The sequence below is a fragment of the Mus caroli genome, chromosome 18 (assembly GCF_900094665.2).
Source record: "Mus caroli chromosome 18, CAROLI_EIJ_v1.1, whole genome shotgun sequence".
Taxonomy (NCBI): Eukaryota; Metazoa; Chordata; class Mammalia; order Rodentia; family Muridae; genus Mus; species Mus caroli.
In genome coordinates, this window is record NC_034587.1 from 32467210 (window position 1) to 32482901 (window position 15692).

The window sequence follows — 15692 nt, forward strand, 5'->3', positions numbered from 1 at the left end:
AGATTTGCATACAAGTTTTTCTAAAACAGCTGGGGAAGAGGAAGGCCACACTTGAATGGGGAAAGCTGTTTAGAATAGTTACACTCTGCGTCCTTTTCTCCTCTACCTCTGTAAAGATGATCTGTGGTCCAAGGGGAGACTGCCACCCGGTTGGTCAGACACACTTTTATAAAAGGGGGGTGGGAGCCACTTTAAATAACCTTGATAGAAATACCTTCTGTGTATTGCAATGGGAACTTGGAAATTCTGTACTTATCCGGGCAGTCTTAAAACAACTGATAGAGAAGTCAGGTATAACTACATGGGGATTTTAAGATTATAAGAGAATTATATTTATAAACTGTATTTTTTAGCTCCATAAAGTATGGAGATTTGCTCCTTTTGTAAAATGTAAAATCACCATTACTGATGGTAGCTAGTGTCAGCGCAGTTATTCTTCACAGTTATTCTTGATATAAAAGTGTGCGTGCGTTGTGTTTCCTTCCTCTACCCTCAGTAATTACTGAGTTTTTGCCATGAGAACTCATAGCCTCTGATGTACACATATGTGGAGGGGTCCATACTTCAGTAGTGGTATACAAGGTGATGCTGAGGCATGCACACACGTGCGCACATGCACACACACACACACACACACACCAGAAGAGGCTGTGGGTTGTCCTTTTCTGTCACTCTGCCTTTGACTTCTTTGGGGGACGTGGGGTGGTTATTCCTGAACCTAATGGTTTGTGGCTAGGATAACAGCCAGCAAGCCCCAGTGATCCTATCTCTTCCCACTTCTAGGTTGGGGTTACAGGTGTTTAAGATGCTTATAGCATTCATGTAACATGCTTGGCTTGTTTTGTGGATGCTGGGATCCAAACTCCTCAAGTCCTAGTGGATGTCATCTCTGTCAGCCTTAGGGCTGGAGAAGCAGGAGGTTCACACAAGAACTGTGATCATTCATGGCAGTTGGTACCTAGAAGGCAAGGTTGTTTCTGCCTTACAGAGCCTAGGCATAGCATTCTGTCTGAGTAGGTATTCAAGCCAAACAAAGTACACCAGTAAAACAACCTTTCCGTTCCTCATCTGTACCTACTGAGCCAGTAGCTGGGGTACAGTGAGTCTTACAGTCCTAACATGGTTAGTACCTACAGACTTCAGGAGTGATAATGCAAGATGATCCTGGCATCTGTCCACTGAAGTAGAGGCCAAGTACCCGTTTATTAAGTCCAGGTTCCAGCATGGCTTTTCATCTGTTTCAGGTTGGGGTAATGTATTGTACGTGAAGAATTGAGAGGAGCAACCAATCCCAGGGCTTATGAGCCCTACTTTCTACCCAGTTGTTAAGGCTGGCTGTTGGCTTTAGTGTGGTTTGTTATGTGTGTTGTGCGTGCCCCCTTCCCCTTCATAGACAGGAATGATTAGCTGCCCTTTTTTCAGCAAATACATTTGACACTGAACAGCAACATGGTCAGGACAGCTGTTCATTTGACTTCTGTCACAAATGCCTATTCGGGTTTCTCCTGTCAGCACTTGCAAGTTTCAGGAGAAAATTAGTAACAAAGGAGACATTCAATTTTTTTTTTTTACAGTATACACAATTTTAATAACAAAACTTTTCTGTACACTGTACTATAGTCCCACCAACCCAATTCCTTGTATAATAGTATTTTCTTCCTATCCCCCAACAGCCTTCCCCCCATGGCTCTTAAAGGTAATTGAACAAATGTGTTTGGACCGTTCTTTGAGTTTGTAGTCTCAGTGTTCACAGGTTCACCAAACATTCCATGTATCATACTGATTTTAAAACTGAAGGAAGAAAAGATTAGTTGAAGAAGTTGGAGATGTTTCCAAATGTCTGCAATGGCAGAATGAAAGGGTGAATGGTCGTTTTCCTGTTTTGGCCTTATTCGGGCACTATGAGTTTGCCCCAGGTTAGCCAAAGAAATGCTTATCTGTAGATGGCCCATATTATCATTTTAAAAACATCTTTTCTGATTCAAGCATTTTAACTGAGAATATATGAAAATTATGTCCCAAACAGACTTGAGATAGTGCTGTTACTGGATTGCTGTATTAGGAAAATTATCATGTAATTTACCTGTTAAAATAGTCCTAAAAATTATCTATTTATTTATATATATATATATATGATAGAGAGAGGGGAAATTTTTAGCTCCACCCCTTACATAGCTATGTGTAGAAAGTATGACTTAAGAAAATAATAAAACTTTGATATCTCAGAATTCAGACTAGTACTACATAGAGCTTACTTTTACTGGAAAGATGGAGTTTAGCTTTTGGTGACTAGCATTATAATAAGCAGATGGGTTTTAATAATTAGTGTGGAATTAGGAAGTTTAGTCAATTCCACTCATTGAATTAGTACAGAAATTAACTTTGACTCATTAAGAAATTACATGTGGTAATACAATTTTTTTGGCTTAAAAATAGTGTCTGTTTTTTGATGCCGGTAATATGAGTTTTGTGTGATTTTTTTTTTTTTTTTAAAGATTTACCAGCCCACTCTTTTTAGAAAGGTAAGCTTCTCTGTAGGCTATAAAAATAAGTAAAGTAGTTGCAAACTAATTTTTAATTCCTAGCTACATTTCATTTTTCTGAGAAATTATTTTCTGATTTTTCACTAAATTTTAAAATGGGGGAGAGGGAAAGTTGAGTGGTAATGCTTAAGAGATAAAACCCCACCCAAAGCCCTCACTTTTATGACTAGGAACCATATATGGTTTTGCTACTCTGGCCAGTTGGTAGCACAGATACTGCAATACAAATACATATCAACTAAATGCAACCTTGTTTTCTGTAGGCAGTTAGAAATGGCAATTTGTGCTTTAACTGAGAAAGGAAAATACCTGGTTGGCACTACCATTACCAAAAATGTGGAAGGAAAAAATATGCCCCTCCCCCTCCCTAATAGTTTGCCTTGATGGCTCTTGGCACTGTTCTCCCTCGGATGCTAGGTGGCTTGCTCTGCTACCTACAGTCCACTTTACTAATTCTTTAGGATTAATTGGAGCTCCTAGTTACTATTTCTTACTTTTTAACTCACAGTTTAAATTAATTTTGCTTGTGATTTGAAATGATGAAAACCACTCATCGTTTAGGGCCAATGGAATCTTGCATGCTCAAAACTGAATTGTGAACAAGCTGTCCATCACCTGGCAAACGGCAGTGGTCACCATGATAAATGAGTTGTTAAATCCTAGACCACGGAGCTCATTTGTAATAGGGCTTCTGATGCAGCTCCCCAGTGGGGAAGCAGTGTGCTGTGCTCTGTGCTGGAAAGCCAGCATCTGTCTCAGCTCAGACGAACCGAGCTTCTGCTGTATCAGGAGAGGGAATGCTTGCCACTCAAGATCAACCGAACTGAGCTGCTCTGAGGCTTTGCCAGACTGATCACCCAGCATAAGAAATACAAAGAGCATATTTCACTGAAGCCTGACTATTATCTGCTTTTTGTTAAGAGATTTGAAATGTGGGTATATTTTTCAGTGCTAAAGGAAAAAATTATGATTGAATCTAGGTCTATAGTAACATTTTCAATCCAATCATGGGGAGAGAATAAGCCTTGAATGAAGGATACACTGTTAAAGTAGTGACTTTCGTTATGGACTTACATATTTTTCCACATAAAAATGCTTGTTTTCTTTTCCTTTCTGAAATCAAAGTAATGATTTTCTGTTTTCTCCTATATGTGGAGCCATCTTTGTAGAAAAAAAATTCTATGTGAATTGGAAACTTGAGTCTAATTCCCCAGTCTGCCATCATTTGCCTTAAAGAAGTCAGAATTGAACACTTGTGGTTCTTCATGAAAAAATGTGGCATCATTGTCAATTGTTACTGTGATTAGAGTGTTCGTATTTACACTGTAAAGTCTCCTTCCACACCATACAGATCCCTGAGCATCACTTATCTGGTGCAAATTGTACATGATCACGTTTGCTGCCTAGTTACTTCCACTAACCTGAGAGCTACACTCAAAATCTTTCCCTGTGCTAAACCCCTCACACTCATTCTGCCTTCACTTGCTGCTGTGTGACGGCAGGGGCAATGTCAGGAGTTCTGCCTTAAGGTTTGCTTCGGAAATAGGTCCTGTCTCAGAAGGAGCTACTCATATAAATGTGTATCTTTATTAAAGGGCAAGCTTTACCATCATATTTTGAAAGTAATTTTTTGTGTTTTTTATAATATAACAAGAATCAGGGTTAGGCACCTTTAGTAGCCAATTATTTTTAATTTGGATCTTTGAAGTTTAAAGATCAGAAAAAGGCAGAAGGAAGAGGCTTAAACAGTTTGTCAAGGCATCTTTAATCATGAGAGAGGATGTATTTTCAAACTGGATGGAGTATATCAGGATTGTTAAGTTGACTCAGTTTTTCTCTTTCCCAAATGCAAATTTTTACATAATAGAGGATTTAGTAAGTTAATTAGTAAATGGAATTTAATACTAGTTTAAAATAATAGGCTAAATGCCACAAAAATCAGCATGTCCATTATAAGTCAAACTAGAGTTGTATAAGAAGTCAGCATAGTTATTTAGTATTGATTTATTATAATGAGATCTTTTTATAATTTCTTGGATTTATTGTTGAAATATATTAAAGAGTCACCCAGTTTTATTAGAGTTATATAAAAGGTGCTGGTTTCATGATGTAACTTAGATAATGTTTATTAAGCCAAGCCAAACTGAAAGAATAACGTTTAATATTTACCAGTCTTAAGCACACATGTAAGTCTACTTCTTATACTGGCAGTAAATTATATTTTGAGTAAATACCACATTATCTTACAAGAGAACTTTGCTGTCTCCTTCTTAAGTAGGAAGCCAGTTGTGGTCCATAGGATGGAGAATAATAATCAAACAGGTTTTTGTCCCTACCTATATTTGTTTAGTAGCATCTTTTGGAACTGTTTTCAGTACAAAACAAAACAAAACAAAACCACATATGGAGACCTTAGCGCAAATGTTTACATACAGTTGTATATAATTACATACATGAAATGTTTTATATTGAAGTAAGCATTTAGACTTTCCAACAAGAGTGCAAATTAATGTGAGCATTGCTTCACTTAACACTTAAAATATGTTTTCATTAAAAAAATTAAAAATACTTTAACACTTCAAAAACTCAAGTCTCCACTTGGTTTGGAAAATTAGGCTTAATGTCACCATTGGTAAAAATTAGATATGTATTTAGCCCCTACTATGTAAAATAGGTTACTTATCTGATGTGATTTTTGATGATGAGTAGATATTATACTTCACATTCTTTGTATGGCAGCTGCTGACACTTGCACTGTCCATAACCATTAATGATGATGAAAGGTCCTTCATGGGTGGGTTCATACTCATTATACGGTCCTTGGTCTGACATGTTTGACATATGGAGTCGTGTTTGGGATCGGAGCTGCCTGTGGTTCTGAATCATTGAGCACTGCCTAATTCTTCTCAAAGTGGGAGGGCAGCACTTCCTGGAAATGAACACTATAAAAATAATAAAAAAGAAAGAAAACAATAAAGCCATTGTTCCTGTAATTACTCTCTGAGTAAAGATGGCATTGTCAGGTTCAGGAAAGTGTTCCTCTGTAGTGACTGCTATGCCTGCAGTAGTTGGAATTTCTTTGTCTCCTACATGGTAACTCGACGAGCTTATTTTTGTATATTCAGTGGTTGGATCTCTATAAGTTGTAGCCATGGCAGTGACGGTGGTTGATAAATTCCAGCAGAGCTGAAACCCGTGGACTGCATCTAGAATATCCTCTCCTTGGGTGTGGTCAGGGCTGTGGCATAGGATGGAGTGCTCCCACCGACCTTGGAAACTGCCCAGCCAGGAGGCAAGAGCACACACTCTGGGGCTGCATTCCCACAGATTGCCAGAGAGGCCAACGGTCGTGAGGGATTTCAGGGAGTTTAAGATTTTGGAATCAAGACTGTTTAACTTGTTGTTATCCATGAGAAGTATTTTAAGATTAGGCATGGTCTCGAACACTGTCAAGTCGATGGCTTTGATTTCATTTCCAGTTAGGTCTAGCTTTTCTAAAGTGCTCCAGGTCCAGTCCATCCCACACGTCAAGTTGCTGATTTTGTTCCATTGTAAGAAGAGTGTGTGCAGACTGCTTAGCCGGAGGAAATGAGCAAAATTAATCTTCGTCAGCTGATTGTGCTCTAGATGAAGCTCTCTCAGTTTGATTAATCCTGCAAATCCATTTCGAGCCAAACTTCGCAAACGATTTGTGCTCAGATCCAGAAACTCTAGACTACGACAGTCCCAGAACAGACGTACTGGGATAGTCCGCAGGGAGTTGGAACGTAAATGCAAGGTCTGCAGCTTCCGAAGGCCATAGAAGAGCTCAGGATGCAGAGATGACAGCTGATTAAAAGACAGGTCCAAATTTTGCAGATTAATCAGTTGGGTAAAAGTTGTGTTTGGCAAGTAAAATATTTTGTTGGAACTTAAGATTAACTCCTTTAGTTTGTATAGTCCTTGGAAAGCATCTTCCTTTACTGTTGAAATTTGATTGTGATCTAAGTGGAGCCAGGTGAGTTGACTGAAGCTGGCAAATTGATCTCTTTCAAGCGCTGTGATGTGATTGTGCCTCAGGGACAGACCCAAAGAACCCTTGTCTGTGGCGTTTGGCACTGAGTGGAAGCCCTGAGAGTCGCAGTAGAATAGCAGCTTCTCACAGCGGCATTTAGGTGGACACGCCATACCCAGGGCAGGCAGCATTTTTAATACCACACTCATTGCATATATTGCTGCCAGCATAGGGGCCCCTAATGGCCACTTGAAATGTAAGCCTGCAGAATATAATTTAAGGAAAACAAGAAGATAGGATATGTTTCAGCAGGACACAGGGGCTATATTAAAAACAACAACAAAATGTAACATCATAATGAAAGATTTCACTGCATATAACATTTTTCATTTACTGCAGAAAATTAACCTTGTTTGTAGACTGGAACACAACTTAAACCATGTATGAGAGAGATTAAAACATGCCCCTTTTTAAAATGTTATATGCATTTACATAAATCTTAAAATCCCGAACCAAGTGATTTGCATCATAAAATGGGAATTCACTGGCTCATTTTTATAAAAGCGTGATTCCTCTTTGATTGAACAAGCCATAGAAATGCATGGACTTACCCATTCTTCTGAGCACATTGGAGGCTGCATTCAGTCGGGGTTGTCAGACTCAACGCAGTGAGTCTGTAAAAGGCTCTAACATGCAGGAGCCTTTGACCAGTTTCCTGTTTTCTGTGCCCCAGGCTTTTCAAGTAAAATTCAAGTCTATCGGGGTGAATTGGTTTTTCCCTTAGGATATTCCTCTGGAAAGCACTGGTGTCATTTTCTCTGTGCTCTGATCCCCTAAACCGGCTTTGATTATAAGTTAATAATTTCCTCCTCCTGGTTACTGCCGATCGTCAGAGCTCCCGGCTTTCCTTCCCGCAGCTGTTAGTTCTCTCAGCCCTAACTTGTTGATGGCAGATGGGCGGCTTGTTGCAGAGAAGAGCTTCTGGAGCAGCATGAGTGCATTTACTGAAAAGCTTTTCCGAGAAACGGCACAAGAATGGATTTGCTTATGTGCTGCGACCACACAGCACTGTATATAGGCTGACGTCACCGGGTGACGTGTCTTTTGTTTGGGTTTTCCAGAAGCTTTACTGTTAAAAGCACTGTGCTTTGTAACAGTGTCAGGGGCGTTACAAGACCCCCTGTTTACAAGAAATGAGAAAGAAGAACTCCTGATTTGAGAATTTGGTATTCCTTCAGTGTAGGAAGCAACAATGAGGTTGTAATAAATGCTGCATTCAAGAAGACCCATCTGAACAGTGAGTTGGACTAGCAGGGTGATGATTTCTAATGCGTGTGAGAGCTAGTGTTAGACTGCCGATTCTGCATAGAGATCATCTAAATGGGCACGATTGATTTATGAAGTGCTGATTTAATGCCAGCCTATACAAGGTACGCCTCTGCTCTGGTAGTTTGGAAAGCTACTCAATTGCCTTGTTGTCATGCTTGGTAAAAAGCAAAGTGTGACTGACTGTGTTGGTAAACTCAGTGGGCTTAGTTACTTTGTCATTAAGAACTTAACATTATAAAACACAACAAAGATGAATAGCTTCCAAAAGAAACAATTTTGGCTTTTCCCCCCCCTCCATTGAGAATTTCAAGGGACCTCGAATCCTTTTCTGCTTATTATATAACAATGCTTTATTACCACACTGATGGAAAACGGGGCTGAGTAGATCTTTGGATGTCCTCAGAGGAGAGGAGAGGAGCAGACTGACAGGCACCGTGATGTTTATACACGTGACCCAGATGGTAACAGTGGGACAGAGACAAGTCTGGACAAGTATTGCAGTGTGCCTGGATTTTGATAGTCTTCAGGATTTCTACTTCAGCATCTCACCTCCTCCTTGGCTAAAAGCCACAGTTACTGTTGAGATTGGGATGTTGTAACATCAAAATAGCATTTGCACACTATCTCTTACTGGTACATTTATGAACTGACTGACTCTCATGTCAGCTCTTGTTGAATTCTTCTCATGAATATGAAAGGACATTAATACTGGAGTAGGATTTTGTTTTGGTTGTTTTTGCTTGACAACTCTTGCTTCTCCCTGTTAGATAACTTTTCAGACATGAATGTTTATGGTTAGTGTTATATAAATGCATAAGATGTGTCTAGCATGAATCAGGGCTGTATTTTCAGGCCAGACTAAGGAATTGCCTTTTATAAACATATTTGTCTCGTGAACTGGCTGCATGAACTTATTTCCCCCGCACTATTACCGCTTACTCTTAGTGAGCCTGGTTTCAAGTCTGAGAGCAGAAATCTCAAAGCTATTGATGAGATCTGTGAGACAAGCACAGCACTGGCCTGTGATCTTCTGAGGAGTCCATCCCACGGGTGAATTCTAAGAAGTCATTATACAAAGAGATACAATTTCTGCATTGGAATATGGCTACTCTGATAATGACTAGAAGTCTCTGAGGTCCTTTAGAGTCAAGTGCAAAGATTTTCTGGAAAATCTAGTAATGTAAATATGCATTTCTTTAGTTCTTCTAAAGTGACCCCAAGATGTGTTCAAAGTGTAAGAGGTTTGTTGAAGGCAATGAATGCCTAGACAGGATGATAGAGAAGCCAGCAGCAATACTTTGATGGGTCAGTACAGTCTTCGGATCACACTGCACATGTGATACCTTTGAAGGGTGGAGAGAGGGAAGGCTGTACAGACTTTGTCAGACTACAGTGTGCTTCCATTCGCTAGCCAAGTTAAAGTTACGCATACTCTCAGGAATGAGCTTGGCTATTATGTGTGTCACCATGACGCTGACTCTGAGGTGTGCTACTCCTATACTGACCTTGATGCTTCCTATCGTACCTTTCAGTACTAGTGCTTCTTAACCTAGGACTTTTGTAGATGGCGTTGTTGCTGTTGGTCTCCCCACCCCCACCCTCAAGTGGATAAAATTTAATCAGCTCCTACTGAGTCTGTGAGCCTAGGTTTCGTAGACAGAGAGAGTTTACTATTAGCTTGGTCCTAAAAGTTGGAAGGCAGGGACACTAATTGTTTGTCACTGCTGTTATTAATTGAAAGAAAACCTTTAGAATGTTGTCGGTGTCTTATTGAAGTCAGCCACATTCTGATGAAAATAACCTTAGGAAAAGCGTGTGAGTCAGTTGGATTTGATGAAACATGGTTAGGAATGAGAAGGAAAGCTGTTTCCTTACTCTTAAACTCTGAGAACTCTTAAGTTCCTTCCTGATTTCTAATCTGCTTGACTTACTGTTGTGTACTAGTGAATTGAACCTATTCAAACTATATTACTACCTATTGATGTACCTGGTCAACTGAAACTATTCAAATTATAGCTTCTCTGCTGTTCCATCAGCCTTTAAGGGAGAGAAGTTGCTCAGACATGCAGTAGAAAGTCATGCCTTTGTTTGTTTGTTTAACTTAGAGATAGATCCTTTTGCCTCAAGCTTCCTAATGACTGGCATTACAAGAGCCTGCCACCACACTCTGAAGGGGTAAGCTGTCCTACTCTTGCTGTATCAGAATGACAGAAAAACAGCTTTTTCCAACTCAGCAGTCATTTTTCTCACCTGCCTACTTTTTGGGTTTTGAAGGATGAGGCTGTGGACCAAAAACAGGAGTATTTACCTTAAAACTAATGTGTATGCGCATATGCATGTATATACACATGAATATATAAACACAGGTCTCAATGATATATTCATTCATATGTCTCCCCTCCCTCTAACTGGATACCATTGTTCTTTCTTTAATTTTTTTTTTGTTTATGTGTATGTTCTTTTTACATGTATATATATGAACCACAAGCACGTTTGGTTCTTGAAAAGGTCAGAAGAGGGTGTCAGATCCCCTGAAACTGGAGTTACAGGTGGTTAATCTATTGCCATGTGAGTACTTGGAACCAAACTTGGGTCCTCTGCAAAGAGCAGCAAGTGAACTACCGAGCCATCTCTCCTTTTTGAACTAGACTTTTTCTTCTTGACATTTCAAAGTACTTTATTCTGCATATAGATGCTTTTGACTTAGAAGTGGTAGCACCACCTCTGGAAGATGGTGTTCATGGGACACCACTTCTGACTTCTTTGGATGTTAGCATCAGGGCAAAGGAGGTGGAATTAACCCAACACTCCCCTATAAAACAGTCTTAAGGAAATTCAATGAGCAGCGGTTATAGTTATTTACATTCTTGTGAGTTTTTAAAAATATGTGTGTTTTGTTTGTTTGTTTGTTGTTGTTGTTTCGAGACAGGGTTTCTCTGTGTAGTCTGGCTGTCCCAGAACTCACTCTGTAGATGAGGCTGGCCTCAAACTCAGAAATCCACCTGCCTCTGCCTCCCAAGTGCTGGGATTAAAGGTGTGTGCCACCACTGCTTGGCATGTGTATGTTTTTAATATATGGCTGGTTAAAGTTATTTGAAGTGACATAGATATGTAAATAAAACTTTTATTCTTTTATGGTAGACAGTAAGTTTTATATCTTATTTCAAAAGATATTTCTTTAATTGTGCCCAACTCTAAAGAATAAAGCCATCAGATGGGTGCACAGAGGTATCCTGAACATCATGTTGAGATAAACCATGCTGGAAATCTTGGTCACTCTTTGGAAATTCTCTTTGTGTGAAGATGCTATATTGCCTGGGTCTCAGTATTTCTCCTATTTTGATTTATTAATTCTTAGGTAGCAACTTCATACTATTTTGTATGGCGTAGAGGGAGTATGATTGTGGTGTGTGGGGGGTTGAAGGAAACTTGATTCTTAAAACTACCATGTGCATCCTATTATGTACCTGCTTTACATTGCACAACCTAGTTATTTCCCTGGTGGTGGTGGTGGTGGTGGTGGTGGTGGTGGTGGTGGTGGTGGTGTTGCTGCTGCTGCTTGGGGTGAGTATCCCCTCTCAAATCTGTGACCTCTTCCCTGCTCTCAATTGATCTTAAGTTTTAGAAAAATCTTTTGTTTTTCTTACTAGCAAACATGATTGATAAAACAGAAAGAAATACTGGTTACACTAAGTAGTGTCAGCATTCTGTTATTTTATAACTTCTAGTCTTCTAGTTCGGGGACATGTATACTTTGGAATTTGTTCTTGGGTGGCAGGATCATGTGACACCCTACTTTTCTTAATGCTAGAGTTATTTTCTGCCCTGAGCCATAATTTAGCGATAAATTTTGGCTTGATGCACCTGAATCTTCCATAGATTTTTGGGCAGAAGGATACTTAAACTTAGCACAAGGGGCTTTTCTTTCTGTACTATAAAGGTCAAAGCAAAAATAGTGAAAACTGTCCTTAAGTCTCATTGACACACAGACTGAAAGTTATGTGGCCTACATTTTTCATTTTTTTCCCTCTGCTGATGGCTGTTCCCTAGTACCACCCCCTATACACCCCTTCCTTTTCTGTAAAGGAGACCTGTTTCTTTTGACACAACCATCTTTGGGGTTGCCCTTACTGGTTTCTCCCTTTCTATTTTGAATAACATTTTATTTAAACACATTTTTCTTTTATGTGGGCTATACAGAGCCATTTTATGCAGACTAGAATTAGGGATAGATACAGCTTCATACTCACTAATCTCATAGTTAGCATCTTTTTTAGTTTTAGTGGAGTCTGACCCAGATGGCTAAATTTAAAGGGGCTAGCATGTATATTGGTTTCAGAAGCTTAGAAACATCATTCTCTGGAATTTTTTTTAAGTTAAATTAAGTAATTTACTTAACTTTTGTAGTACCAAGGATCAAAACAGAGCAAATGAGTGTACCTAGTGCCCACTGCGGTTAGAAGAGGGTGTCTGATCCTCTAACATTGTACAGATGGTTATTATCCACTATGTGGATGCTGAGAACTAAGCCTGGGTTCTCTTCTGGAACAGCAAGTACTATCCCATCACAGATGGCTGTGAGCCACCAAGTGGTTGCTGGGAACCAAGCTCAGGACCTCTGGAAGAGCAGTCCATGCTCTTAACTGCTGAGCCGCCTCTCCAGCCCCAGCAAGTGCTCTTTAACTCCTCAATCTCTAACTTTCATCCAGCTCAGTGTTCAGATAGTAAGTGGTGGAGGTGAATGTGTGTTACATTCTCATTACATTTTACATGATGACTGGAACCCTAAACTTGCTTGTTATACCAAAAATGAACAAACAAAAACAACAAAGAAACACTGACTTAAGCACTCTGTCTAGAACATTCTAGAAGAGTCAGATAGGGTTTTTGTTTGTTTGTTTGGTTGGTTGGTTGGTTTGGTTTTGGTTTTGTTGTTGTAGTTCTGGCTGCCCAGGAACTCTCTCTGTAGACCAGGCTGGCTTCTATCTCACAGAGGTCTTTCTGCCTCTGCCTCCTGAGTGCTGAGTGGCAATGCCACCTCCGCCTGCCCTGGCCTGGCCTGACCAACCCTCCTTGACTGAGGCATACATAGACTTTGTTCCTACAGGAACAAGACAAATTGGTTTTGCGGATAGATTAGCAAAGAGAGAATTGACAAAGTGTGTGGTGTATCTTAAAATGGGTGTTCCTGTGTCAGTGTAATCTCAGAAAGTCACATCATGGATGTAATTTTTACACAACATTTCAGTAAATCTTTCTACCCAATTTGAGAAAATTCTTGGGTGCTGAGGTTTGATTAAACTGTCATGAGGTCGATGAGCCCAACCTTTGAGTTTCAGCTTGGGGAAAAAATTCTGAAAGAAATGTATATGAACACCTCCCAGTTGTGGCTAAAAACAATGATGGATTTTTAGGTCATTTACTTTAAAGAGACTTTTTTTTTTTTTAAAGAGTCAGTACTTGAATATCTGAGGAGTATTCTGAGACTGAAATTATTAGATCAGTTTGATTTGGATGTAATTTTTGGACATCTGTCTTAGTTACTGTTTCTGTTGCTGTGATGAAACATCACGACCAAAAAGCAAGTTGAGGAGGAAAGGGTTTAGTTACTGACTTAAATTTCTATATCACTGTTCATCATTGAAGGAAGTCAGGACAGAAACTCTTTAAAAACAGGGCAGGGATATGAAGGCAAGAGCTAATGCAGAGGCCATGGAGGAGTGCTGCCTACGGTTGGCTACTTAACAGCTTGCTCAGTCTGCTTCCTTAAAGAACCCAGGACTGCCAGGCTAAGGATGGCCCCACTTACAGTCACTAATTAAGAAAGTTTCTTATGGGCCTGTCTATGATCTGATCATAGACAGGAGGCATTTTTAAACTTAGGTTCCCTCCTCTCAGATGGCTTTAGCTTGTGTTGAGTCAAAGTAAAACCATCTAGCACAGCACCTTTGTCTTAGATCCTGAGGTTTTCTCTTAAGGTTATCAGTGAGGAATTAGGCTTAAGCTGAGGTCTTTTCTGATTGATAGCTCTGAGCAAACCTACACAATAATTCTCATATCTGCATCCATGTTGTTAATGGTTCCCCCACTCTGGCGTTAATGTTAGTAGACTGCTTAATGTTATTAGAGGTACAGGAGGACTTGGGGATTGGGAAAGAATGAGACCCCGGGCCTTCAGGGTGGTTCATCTGCTTGAAAGTCCTTGCTGTGTGAGCCCAGCAGCCCAGGTTTAATCACTGGATCTCAAGATGAAAGGAGAGAACCAAGTTGTAAAAGTTGGCCTCTGACCTCTACATATGATATGGCTTATGAGTGCTTGCATTCATAAGTAATGTACATAATAAAATAAATAATAAGAAATGTCACTCAACTAAATTTGATGCCATATCATTATATCACTCATTCAACTCGTATACTTCTGGGTCCCTCTTACCTTCTTTTTGTCCTGTTACACGATCACGTGTAATTCTTAGCACTCTTTTTTTTAAAACCCTAATAACAACCCATAGACATAAGATGAATACAGAAAGGTGACAGCATTCTCATTTAACAGGTGATAGGAGCAGAATATGAAATTACATAAATGGGATGTCGTATACACACAGCTAGATGTTCGTCTGCCTGCTGGCTTGTGTGCTGACGTCACACCCATACCTGAGTGTTTTCAGAGCACTCAGAAAGATAATGTTGGGCTAAAGTCCTTCTTCATTTGTTTCTCTCCAGCTATTAGTAGCATGTTACAGAAAGAGGCACATTTGTCTTGTGAAAAAACTTTTAATATATTTCCTATTAATAGTTTAATACACAGATGTCTTCTCGTATTTCCAGTGATACAGCTGGCTATGCTTAGGGCCTTTATTCCTTTGCTTTCGACTGATTTCTTTGTTTCTGGTTAGTTCTTACTACTTGGTCAAATTCCAACCCCTGATCTGAAGAGATGCTGATGCAGTCATTTCTAAGTGTCAAAAGTGTGTGTGTGTGGTTTTTTTTTTTTTTTTTCTTTTTTCTTTCCTATTCAGTACAATTATATTAAGCTTAGCATAGAAGGTCTAAAAAACATTTTACAAACCATTCTCATTTGAGCCATATAATATTATTAACAATACATCTTACTTTAAAACTTGAAGTTTTTTATTTTCTGTGGATGGGTGTTTTGCCTACATATACCTCTGTACTACTTGTATACTCGGTATCCTTGTAGACCAGAAAATGGTGTGGAACTAGAATTACACAAAGCCACGAAGTGGGTTCTAGGATTTGAACTAGGGTCCTCTGGAAGAGCAGCTAGTGCTCTTATTTATCTATTGAGCCATCTCTCCAAACCCACATCTCACTTTTAAAATGTATTGTTTTAGAGCTTGGGAAATGGCACAAGGATTTGCATCTCAGGCTGATTCCCAGAATGCATGAATAAACCCAGAAGTGATGGTACACTTTCATTGTCTTAGAGCTGAGGAGATGGAGACAGGAGAATCCCTGAGGCTGGCTTTTCTAAATCTAGCCAGCCTAGCTAATCAGTGATGACTCGGTGGTGAAGAGCACTTGCCGCTCAGGTTGGTTCCTAGCACCCACATTACAGTTGACAACCATCATTAGCTTAAGTTCTAGATAATCTGATGCCTCCTTCTGGCCTTTGTGGGTACCAGACACTCGTGTTGCATACAGCATGCATTCAGACAAAACACTCATATACATAAAGTAAAAATAAGTAAAATCTTCAAAAAGAATCTTAAAAGCAAACAAACCAAGGTGGCTGGCTTGTGAAGATTGGCCCCCTTGTCCCATGTCTATGTGTTCCTCGCCTCCCTCCTCTGCCTCCCCTCATC

The 15692-nt window shown here is 39.7% G+C and overlaps 2 protein-coding genes across 4 annotated transcripts in view; one reads left to right on the forward strand and one right to left on the reverse strand.

The window, feature by feature from the left end:
* Positions 1-15692, forward strand: part of Ctnna1 (catenin alpha 1) — a 131605-nt gene that overhangs the window by 82672 nt on the left and 33241 nt on the right. The window contains exon 1 of one of the 2 annotated variants that reach the window (XM_021150782.2): positions 7479-7967. The exons of the other annotated variant lie outside the window; for it this stretch is intronic. The gene's annotated coding sequence lies outside the window, so the exon portion shown is untranslated. Of the gene's footprint in view, positions 1-7478; positions 7968-15692 lie in introns of those variants that run through there. 2 annotated transcript variants of the gene reach the window in all.
* Lrrtm2 (leucine rich repeat transmembrane neuronal 2) lies at positions 1559-7580 on the reverse strand. Of its 2 annotated transcripts, none has more exons than XM_021150785.2 (2): positions 7149-7580; positions 1559-6371 (listed from the first exon to the last, which is right to left on the reverse strand). In XM_021150785.2, the coding sequence occupies exons 1-2, from the start codon at positions 7176-7178 to the stop codon at positions 5256-5258; spliced, it is 1146 nt and encodes a 381-aa protein (XP_021006444.1). In that variant the 5' UTR covers positions 7179-7580; the 3' UTR covers positions 1559-5255. The 2 variants fall into 2 exon arrangements, with proteins under 2 accessions (XP_021006444.1, XP_021006442.1); XM_021150783.2 differs by having other exon boundaries at positions 1559-6799.